Below are 18,423 nucleotides of genomic sequence, written 5' to 3'. Positions count from 1 at the left end.
ACAATATGCATACATGATCTGGAGGAGAAGACTCCGAGTGTACCATAACTAAGTTTGCAGATGATACGAAATTGAGTGGAAAAGCAAATTGAGCAGAGGATACAAAGAGTCTGCAGAGAGATATGGATAGGAAAGTGAGTGGACAAAGGTCTGGCAGATGGAGTAGAATCTTAGCAAATGTGAGGTTATCCACTTTGCGAAAAATGGAACAGAATACTGTTTAAATGGCAAGTGATTGCAGCATACTGCTGCTCAGGACTTTGGAGCGCTTGTGCATTAATCGCAAAAGGTTGGCTTGCAGGTGGAGCAGGTTATCAGGAAGGCAAATGGATAGTTTGCCTTCATTGCTGGAGGATTATATTTAGGAGCAGGAAGGTTATGCCGCAACTCTACAAGGTAATGGCGAAGCCACATTTGGAGCATTGTGTGCAGTTCTGGTCTCCTTACTTGAGGAAGGATGTAATGGCTTTGGAGGGAGTGCAGAAGAGATCCAACAGGTTGATTCCAGGGATGAAAGGGACCTTATAGAAACATATAAAATTATGAAAGGCATAGATAAGATAGAGCTAGGTACGTTGTTTCCATTGGTAGGGGAGACCAGAACTACGGGACTTAGCTTCAAAATTCATGTTAGTAGATTTAGGATAGCGACAAGGAACTGGTTTATCCAGAGGGAAGTGAATAAAGGAATTTACAGTCCATGGAAGCAGTGGAAGCTACCTCAGTACATATATTTAAGACAAGGTTGGATAGATTTGTACATAGTAGAGGACTTAAGGGAAATGGGGAAAAAGTTAGGTAGGCGAAGATGAGCCTATCATCAGATCAGCCATGATCTCATTGAATGTCGGAGCAGGCGTGACAGGCCAGGTGGCCTACTCCTGCTCTTAATTGTTATGTTTCTGCGTTCTAATACCACCATTGCTGCCTTAAGCCTTTTTAACAGTTTCTGCTTTTACTTTGGAATTACAACATCTGCTGTTTTTTGCTTGTCAAGGTGGGTGGCCCCTATTTAGCTTCCTGCTCATTGCTAAGAGATTTCTCTTAACATATTTCAGGTAACTATTCCTCAATTAGCACCAGAGAATATTTATTACCCATCTGAAATGCAGAATAAAGGCAGTTTTATATTTCTTGATAAGTAATATCACTTAGCCAACAGATGAAAGATCTGGCAATGCAGATGGAAAGCTAGAAAATATTAAATGATTATTCTCATTGAAATTCCTTGGTCAGATTGAAGTCTAAAGGATCTGTAAATTTATAAATGAAATATGAAAAGTTTAAAAAAATTACCCCTGGCTAGCATTAAATTATTGAAGATGAAGACAGCCTTAACTACATGAAAGTGTTTAAACTTTGCCATCCATCTCGGTGATAAGCTTTATTCGGTAAGAGCTGCCTTGCATACTAAATAGTTGCTTTTATTGGCAATTGAGAAATCCCAGCTGCAAGAAAGTGGTAGATCATTTCTGGATGTTGCAGGAAAACTTGTAGTTGGTCAACAACTCTGCTCAGCTGAGTTCTGTGTGAAATATTTCAATTTAGATTAAATAGCAGTTTCACAGAAAGGCCCACTCTGACTCAAACACACTCATCCTGCTGTTCAGTTCCATTGAATTTTATTTTAATTTTGACATATAACATGGTAACAGGCCCTTCTGGCCCATGAGCCCATGCCACCCAATTACCCCAATTGATCTACAACCCCTCCCCCACCCCGTCCCCGTCCATTTTGAAGGGTGAGAGGAAACCCACATAGACACAGGAAGAACGTACAAACTCCTTACAGCACCAGATTCAAACCATGCTGCTTTCACTAAACATAGGTTTGAAAAAAATATCTATAAATATAATTTCTCTCCAAAGATCCTTGTGTGAGCAAGTGTGAAGACAGTTTCTATCAATAATAGATGAAGCAATTCTGCAGTACGCCATATCCCAATGATATACTGTTGTTCCATCGTGTGGCAGTTAGGAAACTGACTTAGGATCAGTATTTATCAAGACAGACCCAAAATACTAAAATTTATGTTTTCACTATACTTTAGTTAAATATTTTGTGAGTTCTTTTTTTAAAAAATAAGATGAAATCCACATCAATACTCCACTCTCTCCAACATTTGCCTTGTCAAAGTATTGCTATTTACAATTGGAGTTTATCCCTCATGATACCACAGAGCAACGGACCTTACATCAAATTCTCCTTACCTGCTGAAAGAAACTTTGATATTTACATCTTTTCCATTACAATCAAAAGCTGTCCATATGCCTAATACATTAATGTCACCACATACCATGGTCTGTCTAGATCAAGGATGGGTAACCTATGGCCTGTGGGCTGGACGATCCAAATTTATTCTGCCCACAACCTAATACGTTTGCCCAATCACCCTCAGTCACTCCAACATACTCCATTCGATGCACTAAAATGTCAGTCTTTGTCATCAGTGGCTCCGGGGACTGTGTATGAATTAAACATCCTTCAGAAAAGGAAATACTTTATGGCTATATAAATGCTGCCCATTCCTTTGAACTCATGGACTGGGCAGTGAAATGACTATGTTTATGCAGAATGTTGTCTGAAGTCTCTCAACATTGTTCTAAACAGGAATCAATCATCAACCGCATCACTTTCTGCCCCTGGAAAAATAGCTCACCCTGGCACTCTCGGGAACACGCTTCGCCCTCAAGATGGGCCTGTGACAAGCTGTGCATCAGTGGCAAGCTGTCTCGCTCTTGGTACCAGGTGACTCACCCCCCAGTGAATGTGGAGCCAGGAGACCAATGGGCAACCTTTCAGAGAGACCACGAAGTGCCCCTTCCCCTCCCAAGCTGCCAGTATTGCCACCCACCCCTCCTCTCCCCTGAGCCACTCTCTCTCTCTCCCCCCTGCTCCACTGAGCCACCCCCTCTTCCCACAATCTCCCTGCTCCCCGGAGTGCTCTCCTCCCTGCTGGGGGCCCCCGCTTCCGAGCCGGGAAAAGGCTCAAAGCCAGATATCCATGTTTGGGACGCTGCAATGTTCCTTCATCCAACTCCAGCTGCAAGCAAAATTCATTTACCGCAAAGTAAATTTTGTTCACTCAGAAATGGGATTTGCCTCACATACTCGTAGTTCAAAACACACCTCAGAGTGCAGAGAAATTAAATAAAAACAGGAGATCTGGATCAAAGGTAGAAGTTGAGAGGAATACACAATAGCTTCTACTGAGAAAGATTCAAGATGTTATATTCGACAAATTTATGTCTGCAGTTTTGCAACAAAAATAATTTTTACTGATTATTTTTTTTAAACTCCTGAACTATTTGTAAACTTATTTGAAAGCAGCCAACTTTAAATGTCAGTTTGCAGCACTCCAAATGGCTGGCTGAAATATTTATATCCAGCAAGGGATGATTTTATCACTCCTGTTAAGAAGTTCATTCAATGGTGGTAAGATTGATAGCACAATTAACTTCTTGAGATGATGTCTTGTTATTGGCATCAACAACTATGTCACCCAATATCAAAGAGCTTTCAAACCCCCCCAACCAAATCAAGTTTCCCACTGATTCAGCTGCTGTCTGTTTCGGGGTTTGTTATTATGTTTTCATTGTGACTCATTTTTCTCCTTTTTGATTTTATTTTATAGTGTAATTTTAATGACTAACTCGTGATTTTTGGTGTATTTCCAGATTCGAAGATGCCTTCCCTGACTTAGTTTTTTGGAAGGAACACGCTTGATCTTGTTGCTTGGACCTTTTCTGTGTTTTTTGATAAATTATCATTAGTTATGTTCATACATTGGACATTACGTTCTTCAAACAGAGACATTTGAAAACTTAACTTAGATAATGTCTGCTTCAGTATTTATTTCATTTATGGTAGCATCAGTGCGGCCCACCTTTCAACCACTAACACACCAACTGGCCCACACACAGTAAAAGGTTGCCCACCCCTGGTCTAGACTCCTAAACAACAAATATGATCAGAGACTCATTAGAGGTCTCTTACTTTGTACATTATTTATTACTGAATTTATTTTTCTGTTTTGCACATCATTTTATTTACATTTCTCTCTTTTATATTCATATCTTTTCTTGAGTACAGCTTTTTGCACTTCTGAGAATCAGAAATTCCGCCTGGGCCACAGGAAAAAAGAATCTCAAGATTGTATGTGATGTCATGTATGTGCTCGGACAATAATTATGAACTTTGAACTAGAACTTGCTACACTTTCGTAGCTTTAAAGCAGTGGTTCTCAACCTTTTTCTTTTCATTCACATACCACTTTAATCCCTATGCCATGGGTGCTCTGTGATTAGTAAGGGATTGCTTAAGATGGTATGTGGGTGGAAAGTAAAAGGTTGAAAACCACTGTTTTAATTGTACCTCATTGACACATTATGTGCAGTTTCATAACTTCAAAGAAAATGGGCCAATGACAATTTTTCTCAAGCAAAATATTTCAGTAACAATTGGGTCTAGAACAGTGGTTCTCAACCTCCTTTCCCACTCACCTTAAGCAATCCCTTACTAATCACAGAGCACTGATGGCATAGGGATTACTTAAAGTGGTATGTGAGTGGAAAGAAAAAGGTTGAGAACCATTGCTTTAAAAGACTGTTATTGGTCATCTTAATGGTGGTTGTGAATGTCCATAAAGATTTGGATCTCTATTTGTGAACATGGTTGTGCATTTCCCTATGTCACGACACAGTAAAATTGCTGGTTTCAATGCGACATTCCCTGCAAGTACATTACAAGTTCTCATAGTGTCAGCATTTAGCCCAGCAGATGTGATCTCCAAATGCAGTTACAGGCATAACACAAAACAGGCAACTTTGTTCCAGATACAGTAAAACTCCAATAATCTGCTGTCAAATTAGTCATAAATCCCATTTGTTTATATCTGAGGCACTGCTTGCCGATTCCCGCACTTCCATCCACCACACCAGGACACTGGTTCCCATGATGCCTTCCAACTCAGAGAGTTCACTATACTGTGCAACATCTAAAAAAAAAAGTGAAGTAAAAAGTCTTGTGGAGTATTAATAGTCAGGATAATATGCCAATTCAGTACCAAAGACATAAGCATGTTAGATTAATGGTTTTAGGAGAGCACAGTTGGCGTAGCGGTTAGTGCAATGCCTTTACAGCACCAGCGATCGGGACCGGGCTTCGAATCTCGTGCTGTCTGTAAGGGTTTTGCTTGATTCCCCGGACTGTGTGGGTTTTTCCTAGGAGCTCCAGTTTCCTCCCACTGTTCAGAAATGTACTGGGAGTGTAGGTCATTCGGGTGTAATTGGGCAGAGTGGGCTCATGGGCTGAAATGGCCTGTTACCATGCTGTATGTCTAAAATTTACGGGGGTGTGGCCATGTGAAGGATCTAGGCAGATGTGTTTTGAATGAGCTCTCTGTGAAGAGTGATTAAAAAGACAGTTTTAAAAGTTTAAATTCAAGAATTTTTCTACTATGGATATACAAAATGACTAGCAAGAAACCAAGACTGCAAAAAATGAAATCTGAAGAGGCACCCAGTTCACCAGGATCATCAAGTGAAAGCCCAAAAGAGAGCGGCACAAAATTTTATTCGAGACCAGCTGAGCCCGGCAGTGCTGGGGGGGTGGGGGGGGGGGGGGGGGGAGAATCAGCGCAAGATTTAAATAAAATCCTGAAGAAGATGGATATCTTATGTACACATTTTACGTGTGGAAAATGCAATAAAGTGCATGTCAGAGAAGATGGGAGAACTCTAAGAGGCAATTGATGACTTAATGAATCAAATGGGCCAAGTGGAAGTCGACAAGTGGGTCTTGACAGGAAAATGGTACTGAACAAGATCAAACATTTGGAAAACTTCAGCAGATGCCATAACATTCAAATTATTGAATTGAAGGAAAGTACTGAAGGGAATGATCCAGTGAGCTTTTTTGATTCATGGATCCCATGAGTGTTGCGAGAAAATAAATTTAATGAGAAGTTACATATAGAAAGGGCTTATCGGACCCTCAGTCACAAAAGACCCGAGGAGCAGCGACCATGGCTGGTCCTGGTAAGGCTTTTGAGTTACTGGGATCGAGAAGCGATTTTGGGACCAGCATTGGCCCACTTGAGATCAACAGTGGATGGGTGCTATTAACTTTAATCCAAGTTTTATCAAGCAAAAGAAGGAGTTTGATGATGTGAAGAGACAATTATGGTCAAAAATTATGAGATATTCGATGGTACACCCTCCGACATTGAAGGTTGAAGTAACAGAGGGAAATTGGCATTTTTTTCAAGTCTAAGAAAGATGTGAGAAAAATTATGAGAAAACTGAAGACATTAGATAAGAAGACTGAGAAGAATATTTATAATGGGACCAAGTAAAAGTTATATTTTTTGTGAATCGTCTTTTAATTATTACTAAATATGAATGTTATTGCAATTTGAGAGCTCAAGAGTGAGAACTTGGAAAAGCTAGTAGCAGAGTGGAGACTCCAGTCGGGGAAGCATTTTACAGGATGGCGCTAAAGTGGGGGGCACTCCTTCCTCCGAAGAATCCATGGGCTTTCCTTGCAAGCTTCCCCGGTTTCTTGTTTACGTCGCCATCAGAGCATGGGCACTATACGTGGTTTTTTTTAAAAAGGAAAGACCACAGTATTATTTGAACAATCAGTATTATTTGGGTGAGGCAAGTAATATAGCTTCTTTTAATTCAAAAGCAAGAGGGATAGCGATCTAAATTAATAAAAATTTACCAGTAAGAGTAGAAAAACATATCAATTGACCAAGTGGGAAAGCACATTGTAATGGCACATTACAAGATTTATGCAGAATCCTGGATGTTTATGAATATTTTTGCTCCAAATTATGACGATGAAGCCTTTTTGAAAGATGTATTTATAAAAAGAGCAGAGGGAAGGCACAATATATTGATTTTGGGGGGGGGGTGGAGGAAATTTTAATTTTTAAAAATCTGATATTAGATAAACCAGCAGGAACAGTAACGAGGGCAAAAGCTGCAGAAGTGACATTATCATTTGTGAAGGGTTTAAATGTGATTGATATCTGGAGGCAGCTCAACCTTGGAGAGAGACTACTCGTTCAACTCAAGGATTAATTTATTTTTAATGTCTGCACAGTTAAAAAAGCAGAATGATAAAAACAGAGTACTTGGCGAGACTACTCTCAGATGATTCGTCATTAACCATTTCAATATCGCAAGAGTTCTTATGTCTTTTGATAAACTAAAACAGAAATACGGAGTAGCTAATGGAACTTTCTCCTGTTTCCTCCAGCTAAGGTCATTCTTGAAAGAAAGATGGGGGCCAGCGTTGGTCCTACTGGAAATTAGTGAAATGTAACCAATGATTTGGATGGGGAATACACCTAAATTCAACACAAAAATGCATTTTGGTCTCCAGAGTGAAAGTGCAAAACCAGGTTTGTGGAGGTCGAGAAAGAAATGGGAGTCAGACTTGGGTGTTGTAATATCAGCAAGAGGTTGGTCTGATTGGTGTTTGGATAATATGGCATCAATTATCAATGAAAGATATGGACTGGTTCAGTACAACTTCCTACACCAATTATATTTGTGTCACAAAAACTACATAGGTCAAAATCTAAAATATTGGAGATGTATTTTAGATGTGGGATTAAAACAAGAAAGTTTTTACATGTTATGTGGTTAAGTGTGAAGGTTTTAGGCAAGGTATTGTAGAAACATTATCAAGGATAGTGTTTTATCTTTTGGGTAATTTTATTGAAATAAGTAATAAATCAATTAAATTCCAATTTTCTTTTGAGAAAGTAGCTTTAGCAATGACTAAGTAGTATATTGCAACTACTTGAAAGTCCAACACTCCCTTACTCGTAGCACGATGGACTGAAGAGATGAATAGTTGTATACCTCTGGAGAAAATTACATACAATCTGAAAAAAACAATTGTGATATATTTGTCAAGATTTGGCAGCCATATTTGAACTATATAGGGGCCCAATTAAAATAATAACAGATGCTGTTACAATACAGCAGATGCGACTTCCCCATGTAATCTTTTATAGATGTTTTTTATGGATCATATAAGTATGAGCCCTGATGGAGTGTGGATTTATACTTTGTAGGAAGGGGAAGGGAGTTTTTCTTTGTTTTTCGTATGTTTTTTTTAATATATGATGATACTTATAAAAATGAAAAATATTTTTAAAAAATTATTTTTCTAGCAAGTGTGGCTACTGATTGAATGGACGCTGTGATGATGTGACGAAAGATGGAGGGAGATTAAACCTGAAGAGTAACTGGACCAAGAAAGGCCAGTGTAGAACAATGTCTATGGAGATCATCTAGGGCAACAGCCAAGAACTCTGCCAGGGAAGTCTTGGCAGGGACATGTCCACAGCATTCACTTGGAGTAAGCGTGTAATGCACGTAAATGCTCACACCAGATCTGCTTGATTCTATGGCTGAAGGAAGGCAAGATGAAACCTTCTACCAATGAGTATGGAGCAGTGAACAACAACGAGGTTGTCAGCAGCAGCCTGAAGGGATCCAAAGACCAGGAAGCTGAGATCGACAGGCAAAACATTCCACACAAATGTGAGAGGCTAAAGCAAAGGTCATGGGAGGTCACAAAGCTCAGCGAGAACAAGGTTTTGGTTTTGAGTGTTGGTCCTTAAAATTGAACATTTGCAGGGGAAAATAGGGGTCAGTAAAAGTTGTTTTCTGATTAAATAAGAACTGTTGTTTAACAGGCCCCTGGGGTTGAAGATCAGCAGGACCAACTGAAGTAATTTTGCGGAGAGTTTTCTTCCAAAAAGGTGATAGAGCAAACAAAATTTCTGCTGTGTTTAATTTCTTGAAGAAACCCAGAAATGTCCACAAAACTCCTGTGGTAAGAAAAATAAAAACAAATTTAAAAAATAGGTGTAGGAATAGACCATCTGGTCTATGATTGCATACTCCACCATTCAAAAAATCCATGGACATAGCTCCAGTTTCCTGCCTGTTCCCCATAATTCTTTAATTCCCCGGCCACTGTAAAATTACCTGTGACTTCAAATCATTCAATAAGACTGCCTCTACCTCTTCAATAAGCAGAGACTTCCACAAATTCACTTCTCTCTGGAAGCAGCAATTCGTCCTTATTTCAGTCTTAAAATTTTGTATTTCATATTAACAACTGGCCTGAATTGGTGCAATAATTGTCCAAAACCAAGTTGTATTGCTAATTTTTTTACTAACTTGGTTCAACTTCACAAAGCTGATTTTATAGCATAGGCCATTCCTGATGAAGGGGTTTCTGCCTGAAACGTCAACAGATTATCACCTTGCATATGTGCTGCCTGACCTGTTGAGTTCTTCCATTGATCAGTGCTGAGGGAATTATACATTTAGCAAAAAATTTGTGGCAGAAGCACACATTAGCATAATTTTCATCACATTAGAAAAAAAAAATGCGTTAAATCTTCTTTACAAATTAAAACCCAGGATTCCAGAATCTGGCATTTCTAAACCAAGTCATTTTGCAAAAATAGGTTTACAAACCAAATGTACCTAATGTAGCCAGTTTCCATTCCCATGCAGCCATCTTTGCTGGACCCCCCCACCCCCAATCCATTTGATTTGGCTGCTGGCCATGAACTGGATGAGTGAGGGAAAGCTCCACTTAAAATTACTGAAAATCACCCAGTATATTTATCTTATTGAGATACTGGAGGAACTCAGCTGATCTTGCAGTGTCCGTAGGAGGTAAAGGGAACAAGTATTTCAGGCCTGAAACGTTACATATCTTCACCCCGTTTGGATGCTGTGAGACTGGCTGAGTTCCTCCAGCATTTCTTTGTTTTTACTATAATCATAGCATCTGCAGACTTGTATGTTACACTCTTATCTAACTGTTTACACACTCACATGGGTGTGATCAGATTTCTTTGTTATTTAATATTGACAACCTCTGATAAATTCTTAATTAAGACAGGAAGGCTCTTTGCTCGGAATGAGAAGGGAAATTGCCAAATCTTCCTCCAAAATCATTGTACTATTATATACTTCTCAGAACCAAAAATTCAAAAAAGCATAGTATTCAAAATAACTAAATCCAAATTCTTTAAGCTGCATGATGGGAAGACAACATTTAGATTCCATTAATTATTGGTACAGACATTTCGTCAAAAGCTAGTCTGGCAACCAATATACAATCTCTTCCCTGGCTTGAGATGAGTTCACAAAATTCCTATTTTACCGCCATATCCCTTGAAATCTGTACCCAAAAAAACTATCTCAATCATGAAAACTGCAAACCACGTAGACGCCTCATCTCGTAGACTTCTCACCTCTCTACAGTCCTTACATAGAGCAAACAGTCGCTAACAATATGAACTGCACTATTTGTTCTTCCCTACAGAAACAACATGTCTTTTGCAGGAATAAAGTACATCCTCATCTTTCCACAATAAATATTGTATATTAAAACACACTCACTTCAGCTATTCCTTCCTTAAATGATTCACTGTAGCTGCTGTCGGGTGAGCTGCGCTGATCGTCCTTGAGGTAGTTGGTGTGTGTGACAGTGAGCACTTCATATTGGTTGTTGCTGAGGTTCTGTTCAAAAATCACCCCTCTCTGTTCATCACTCTCAGCTCTGCTGTAGTGCACGTTGGGTGTCACTGTTCCCGAGTAGCTGGTGGGGTAACCCTCTGTCTTGATGCTGACCACGGCGACTCCTGCCACTGACACTGGCATGTTCTCAGCTGGATTTGCACCATAATTCTCCCTCTTTGAAATGTCCAAGTGGTCCGGGTGCAAAGACAGGTTCACGGGGAGCGTCTTAAGAACTTGTACCCGATTGTCTTGCATGTCTAGATTGTTCTGATTATCAGATGACGTGAGACAATTTCTGATAAAAGAAACAGAGGGACAAAGAAACCAGTCAGAAATTGAAGTTTTAAAATTAATTCAACTTCAATTGTATGTGATTAGCAAGTGGTAGTGATAGAAACTATTTACATTATGGATTTGTTTCACTTCTATCATAGTCCATGGAGCTAACCATTGTAGAAATTCATCTATGATCATGAGTTTTAAATGTGCTCTAATATTAGATGACGTGTGGAATCACCTGCACAAATTTGATTGGACTTAAGTCAATGGAATCAAATGTGTGGCACTGAAAATTTCTCAATGGCTGAGTTCTAACAAACAAAAGACAAATTTCATCCCAAGAGGTGTTATTCTAACATTCCCTCCTTGTACTGATTTAAGGTTATCCAGTCAACCCGTATGGTCCAGGTCTTCATAGAACAGTATATAGAACATTACAGCAGAGTACAGGCCCTTCAGCCCTAGATGTTGTGCTGACCTTTATATTATATATAAAATACTGAACCTCTATTTTTCTTGAGTCTCTTAAATGTCTCTAACATTTAGGCCCGAACAACCATCCCTGGCAAGGCATTTCCAGGCACCGCAACTCTCCGTGTGTAAAAAAAACTTACCCCTGATGTTTCCCCTAAACTTCCCTCCCTTCATTTTGTACAGATGTCCTCTGGTGTTTGCCCTGGGAAAAAGGGGCTGGTTGCCATAATTAGAATGGTAGCTCTTGGGAAGTATGAAGCAATACAAAAGATGTCACACATAAACAGAAAGTTCTTTTTTCTGATGCTCCCCACCAATAAAAGGCTGAGTGGTTGGTCAAGGTCAAAATTGGGGTTGGATGTTACACCCTCTCAGTCAAGCAATTGAAGAGTTAATGAACATTGCCATCCACATTGGTGCTCAAGGAGAACAAAACTAAACCAGATCTCATGAACATCAAGAAAGTCCTTGGAAAAAGAAAGCAGTTCAACCAAAGGCAGCCTTGCCTCTCAACTTCATAGATAACAGGTTCAGTTCCACTACCGTGTACAAGTACAAACTCTTTGTGCCTTGTGCCTTGGATTTGTTCAGACTTTCAAAGAGAATTTATTAATGCCAAACAATTCAAAACCCGGAAATTGAACATTGCCCAAAATGTATTCTCCAATCAGTATTCCAGATGAGATCAGAAAAGATCAGGCATCAAACTTGTGATGCTCCTTCCTAGTCTTTTTAGTATTTTAATTGCACTGGATGGTACCTTTAATCACCAGGTCATTGCTCTTTTAATTTCATTTTTAAGTACTGCCAGCCAATTAACTCAAATACAACAAAGTACAGACACATTTGATCGTGGGCTGATCAGTCTTGACATTAGATTACTGTGTATGTCAGTGTATAAGATGGAATTTGAACCTTAAAAATGTCACCCCAAAACCAGGGATTGTCTTATACGTCAAGTATATAATCCGAATCTTAATATCCTGTGTTTAGAGTGTCCCCCATGGCAATGGAGAACAGCATAAAACACTCAGATAACTCCTACAGTCCTACCACAAAATACCTATCTACTGAAACTTGCGTTTATAAAGCTGGATTAATAGGATTGTTATATTAAAACAATAAAAATGTGTATCTAACATACCTTAAAATAACAGTACAGCAAATGAAGCCAACACTCACCATTTGCAACAGCTGACAAATAGTAAACAATCAGACAGGATCACAGGGTGCGTTCTGTTTACACTGTCTCATCAGGTCAATCTCAATAAATCTTGCAGAGACCAGTTACCTGTACTTTAAAACTTTTAAAGACAGGGTTTCTTTGAAAGGCTTAAGTTTTCACTCCTTCATAAACCCAGTAGCACTCTCTCTGGGCGAACATTAATCTCCAGCTACTGTAAAACCCTAATTAGGCTCAACTGATAAATGAACGAAATATGAAGCTAGTTTTAAGCTGAAAGTGGTTGCATACACCAAGGTCCACAATTGGCCACTGTATGAGAATGGTACAACCAAGAAGATGGTATGAGTTTGGAGATTGAGGTAAGCTCTCAGCAGTAATTTCCAGACGTGAGGTAGTAATCTTATATAGTGAGTAGAGATCAAAACCAGTATTTTAAGTGGAAATTTTGGGGGTTGTCTTATATACCCAGTCATCTAATACACTGACATATATGGTAGCCAAAAGTCCAATGCTGCTTTATTACACTACATTAAAAATAAATTAAGGGATTGGGAATAATCAAACCTTATAATCACTCTGACGCAAGCACCCGTAAATCTCACCTTTTTGAAATATGTACATTAAAATTCCACAGCAACTTTACAGAGTAAATTGCACCAGATACCACAAAGGTGGTGCAGTGAATATCTGTTGGAATATTGCAGAGTGAGCAACAGGGTGCAGTGACCTCAGCAATGCTATTGTTGAACTTCTTATACTGAATGCACATTAATCAATAGAGAGAACCCTCTCTCAAATATCAGAGAATAATTGTCATAACACAGAAACAGGCTCTCCAGCCCAACCAATCCATGCTGGTCAAGATGCATGCCAGAGTTGGTTCCATTTGCCTGAATTTGGCCCATATCTCTCCAAAACTTTCCCATGATACACCTGTCAAAATGTCTTTAAAAAATTGTACTCCCAGTTGCTCTGGCACCTGATACCCAGCACCCGCTATGCAGAAAAGCATGCCCCTTTGATCTCCTTTACATCTTTCCCCTCTCACTTTAAACCTACACCCTTGGGCTTTAGTGTCCCTTTCCCTGGATAAAAGATGGTGGCATCAACTCTGTCTATGCTCTTCGTGATTGGATCAATTTCACTCCTCAGCTTCCTTCACTCTGAGGAAAGCAGCACCAGCCTATCCAATCTCTTCCAACAATCTAAACCCTCCCTTCCAAACAATATCCTCGAGAACCTCTTCTGCACCCTCCCTAGCTTAATCATATCTTTATTACGTGGAGAACAGAACCACACACAGTGCAATATTGGACAAACGCGGGTTGCTTTCTCTGTAGCATCAATGGAGAGATAATAGAAGTTTATAAAATTATGAGAGCCATTGATGGGGTGGACAGTGAGAATCATTTTCTCAGGTTGAAAATGACACATTCTAGAGAAAAGAAAATTAAATTAAGGAAGGAGAAAGAATAAAGGAGATGTGTGGTGCAAGTTTTTTTTATTAAATGCAGAGTCGATTGTATAATAATATTTAATAGGGATCTTCTCCATTAACTATGGCGTGAAGCAAGGCTGTGTTCTCGCACCAACCCTCTTTTCAATCTTCTTCAGCATGATGCTGAACCAAGCCATGAAAGACCTAAACAATGAAGACGCTGTTTACATCCGGTACCACACGGATGGCAGTCTCTTCAATCTGAGGCGCCTGCAAGCTCACACCAAGACACAAGAGAAACTTGTCCGTGAACTACTCTTTGCAGACGATGCCGCTTTAGTTGCCCATTCAGAGCCAGCTCTTCAGCGCTTGACGTCCTGTTTTGCGGAAACTGCCAAAATGTTTGGCCTGAAGAAAACTGAGGTCCTCCATCAGCCAGCTCCCCACCATGACTACCAGCACCCCCACATCTCCATCCGGCACACAAAACTCAAAACGGTCAACCAGTTTACCTATCTCGGCTGCACCATTTCATCAGATGCAAGGATCGACAACGAGATAGACAACAGACTCGCCAAGGCAAAAAGCGCCTTTGGAAGACTACACAAAAGAGTCTGGAAAAACAACAAACTGAAAAACCTCACAAAGGTAAGCGTATACAGAGCCGTTGTCATACCCACACTCCTGTTCGGCTCTGAATCATGGGTCCTCTACCGGCATCACCTATGGCTCCTAGAACGCTTCCACCAGCGTTGTCTCCGCTCCATCCTCAACATTCATTGGAGCGCTTTCATCCCTAACGTCGAAGTACTCGAGATGGCAGAGGTCGACAGCATCGAGTCCACGCTGCTGAAGATCCAGCTGCGCTGGGTGTGTCACGTCTCCAGAATGGAGGACCTTCGCCTTCCCAAGATCGTGTTATATGGCGAGCTCTACACTGGCCACCGTGACAGAGGTGCACCAAAGAAAAGGTACAAGGACTGCCTAAAGAAATCTCTTGGTGCCTGCCACATTGACCACCACCAGTGGGCTGATATCGCCTCAAACCGTGCATCTTGGTGCCTCACAGTTCGGCGGGCAGCAACCTCCTTTGAAGAAGACCGCAGAGCCCACCTCACTGACAAAAGGCAAAGGAGGAAAAACCCAACACCCAACCCCAACCAACCAATTTTCCCCTGCAACCGTGTCTGCCTGTCCCGCATCGGACTTGTCAGCCACAAACAAGCCTGCAGCTGACGTGGACATTTACCCCCTCCATAAATCTTCGTCCGCGAAGCCAAGCCAAAGGATTCTAGATAAACACATGAAGATTTAAATTTTTTAATATTTTATTTACAACACGGTAGAAGCAGATTTCAGCCAAATTAAACCTGTGAGGCCCAATTACATCCTATTTAAATTGTAACCCAATCGTTTTGGAGGAAACCAGAGCACCCGGGGAAAACCCACACTGACCCTTACAGAGAGCTTCGGGTTCAAAACTGGGTCACTGGCACACCTAGTGCTATGCAAGGAATAGAGGGATATGTATCATACAAACAGCAGAGTTTAATTTGGACATTGTGTTCAAAACAGACATATGGTCCAAAAGGGCCTGTTACTGTGCTGAACTTTTGTATGTTCTACTTATCCCAAATTTTCCTCATATCCCAATTTACTCTCTCCCCTTCTCTCCTAATGGCACTTTAGGGTGGGCAATTAAACAAAAAAGTACATCTGTGCCATGTGGGATGAAATGGGTGCATCAGGTAATTGACAACAGCTAATTGACTCATAGCAGATTAACTGCTGTCGAATTTTTTTTTTTGCCTATTTGTATGACCAATGGTGCTTTCGAGAGTAGCTTCTAACTCCAAACACCTATTAAGAGTGGTAGAACAAGTGCTTGGAGTTTCAAGGTTTCCCCACACACTTGGCTGTCAAAGTGACAGTAGCAATGGACTTTGCATCTTGTACCTTCCAGGTAAGAGTTGGAAATACCTGCCAAACTTTGCAATTAACCATCCACTGTTATGTAAAGGAAGTCACTGATGCTTCCTTTAAAAACAGCTAAAGTTAAATTTTATTCTCGCATGACAGCTCACAAAGCATAACCAGGATTGCAGACTTCCCTGTGGTCCAAGATACCACTGACTGTGTGCATCTTCGGATGGGAATTCAGGTGTCAACTCTGTCCATTGGATTAAAGAATTCCTCTGCTGACCATAATCCACTGTATCATCAACATTTCAGATGGTTTGATATGTTAGCTGAAATGTTGATGACACAGTTATCAAATGACTACATGGACATTGACTTGTTTCAAAGCAACACACATGGACAGCATGTATTCATTGAAAGTCATGCCACCATACAATATCTTATCTCGTGGACTACTAGTGTACAATTACAAGCCACCTGTTGTCTGATTGCCAGGAATCTTGCAGTGCTTAGCCACCATACAATATCTCATGTCTTGGACTACTGGTGTACAGTAACAAGCCATCTGTTGTCTGATTGCAAGGAGTCTTGCAGTGCTTAGCCATGCAGTTGTCAAGCTTTATGGTGGTCTTCTGGTTGCTTTATGACTTTAGTCATGACGGAGATGTCCTTGGCAAGCAGTTTTGTATCATAACTCCAAACCTCCACTCATCAAAAATCCCAAGCCTTTATTTTCTCTGTAACTGACTAAAGCATCCAATTCAGCCCGACACAAAAACTAAAGTCACCACAGATATTCAAAATTTATAATGATGTTACATCACATTGCTCAACTAATTAGACATGCAAAATTTACCACAAGCCTCTGATTTTGCAAGCACTCCTACATGTTCACAGCTCAGCACTGAAGCCTGGTCATTGGCTGGATGCTAAATTATTGTAGGAGAGACTGCAGACAGATCTGGAGCATAATCTGCAGCAGCTCTGAGACTGGTAAAGCCATGGACTGGATCATTTTAGCAAGGTTGTGCAAGTGCCAAGACTGGCTGGCTGACTGACTGCATACATAGGGCATGGCCAATGTGACAGCAGTGGGAGAGCAGCCATGGTCTTTCTGAGGGAGAACAGTACAGTTTGTGCTCCATGAAGCCACTATTAACTTCAGTGCCACAAGGGTTGGCACGAATGACATAGCAGTTAGTACAACGCTGTTATAACATTCTGCGATCGGGACTGGGGATCGAATCCTGCCCTGTCTGTAAGGAGTTTGCATATTCTTCTTATGTCTGTATGGGTTTTCCAGTTTCCTCCCACTGTGCAAAATGTACTGGAGCTGTAGGTCAATTCAGTGAAATTGGGCGTCACAGACTCGTGGGAAAAGGGCCTGCTACCGTGCTGTATGTCTAAATTTAAAATGCAAAAGAATTTAAATCTGCCAGATGAATGGTTACAAGATTGCTGCAATGCCCTTCAATCTCCAGTGCACTAATGATTCCAGCAATCCAGTGAGAATTGTACTACTCACTGCAGTTGTCCCTGTGCTGCCACATTGCATCGCAATTGGCTTCTTGGATCTGAACTATGCCAAGCCTCAGCTAAATATTGTGTCAAGAGAGTTCAGAATTCCTCTGTATAATTTCAGGAGTTCCAGCAGGATCTTTATATTTAAATGTAAACAGACAGCACAGTATAGGGCCTTCTGCCCCATGAGCCCTTACTGCCCAATTTGCCTACATCCCTGGTACATTTTAAAGGGCAAGAGGAAACCCACACAGCCGTGGGGAGAACGTAGAAACTCTTTACAGATAGCGCCAGATTCTAACCCGGGTTGCTGGAGCTGTAACAGTGTTACATTAACTGTGCCGCCACTGTGTTTTGCCTTCAGGTTGCTCCACTGAAGTCTCTGTTTGCATCCTCATGTGCAACCTCACCAGTTAAGGGAGATGCAAAGAGGAGAATTAGCTGTAGAGTTCTTATCATCTTTGGTGGCTTCAGAGGTGCTGATGGGCACAGCCTCATCAACAGATGTCCTCATGATGACTAGAATCCATCTCCTTGGGGTGACTGAATGCAGGCATGCCTCATCCTCCTCACTTGGTTCTTATTCCTTCCATGTGTGCACTTTGGCCTACAGTGGGGAGGAGTGTTATTCAATGTGTTTGGCTGCTATGGCTATGCCAAATTTATTGTCATTGCGCATACAACCCTGAGATTCTTTTACCTGCAGGCGAGGCAGAATCACCACTTCTTGGTCATGCAAAAAAATGTACACGCCTATACATGTAAACAAAAAGAACTGTAAAGATAAATGTAAACAAAACTGACTGTGCAATAGAGAGAATTTTTTTTTAAATCAATAAAGTTCACAAGCAAGAATCCTTAAATGAGTCCCTGATTGAGTTTATTGTTGAGGAGCCTGATGGCGGAGGAGTAGAAGCTGTTCATGAACCTGGTGATGAGAGTCTTGTGACACCTACACCTCTTTCCTGATGGCAGCAGTGAGAACAGAGCATGTGCTGGGTAGTATGGGTCCTTGATGATTGCTGCTACTCTCCGA

The 18,423-nt window shown here is 40.7% G+C and overlaps 1 protein-coding gene across 3 annotated transcripts in view; it reads right to left on the bottom strand.

The window, feature by feature from the left end:
* grhl2b (grainyhead-like transcription factor 2b) overlaps window positions 1-18,423 on the bottom strand; it is a 580,987-nt gene that overhangs the window by 109,226 nt on the left and 453,338 nt on the right. For all 3 annotated transcript variants that reach the window (XM_069920439.1, XM_069920440.1, XM_069920441.1), the window contains one exon: window positions 10,450-10,864. In XM_069920439.1, the coding sequence (XP_069776540.1) occupies window positions 10,450-10,864 (415 nt within the window). The remainder of the gene's footprint in view (window positions 1-10,449; window positions 10,865-18,423) is intronic.

This window comes from Narcine bancroftii, chromosome 2, assembly GCF_036971445.1.
Source record: "Narcine bancroftii isolate sNarBan1 chromosome 2, sNarBan1.hap1, whole genome shotgun sequence".
Lineage (NCBI taxonomy): Eukaryota > Metazoa > Chordata > Chondrichthyes > Torpediniformes > Narcinidae > Narcine > Narcine bancroftii.
Note: the sequence above shows the minus strand (reverse complement) of the source record. Positions and strands in the feature narration are given on the sequence as shown.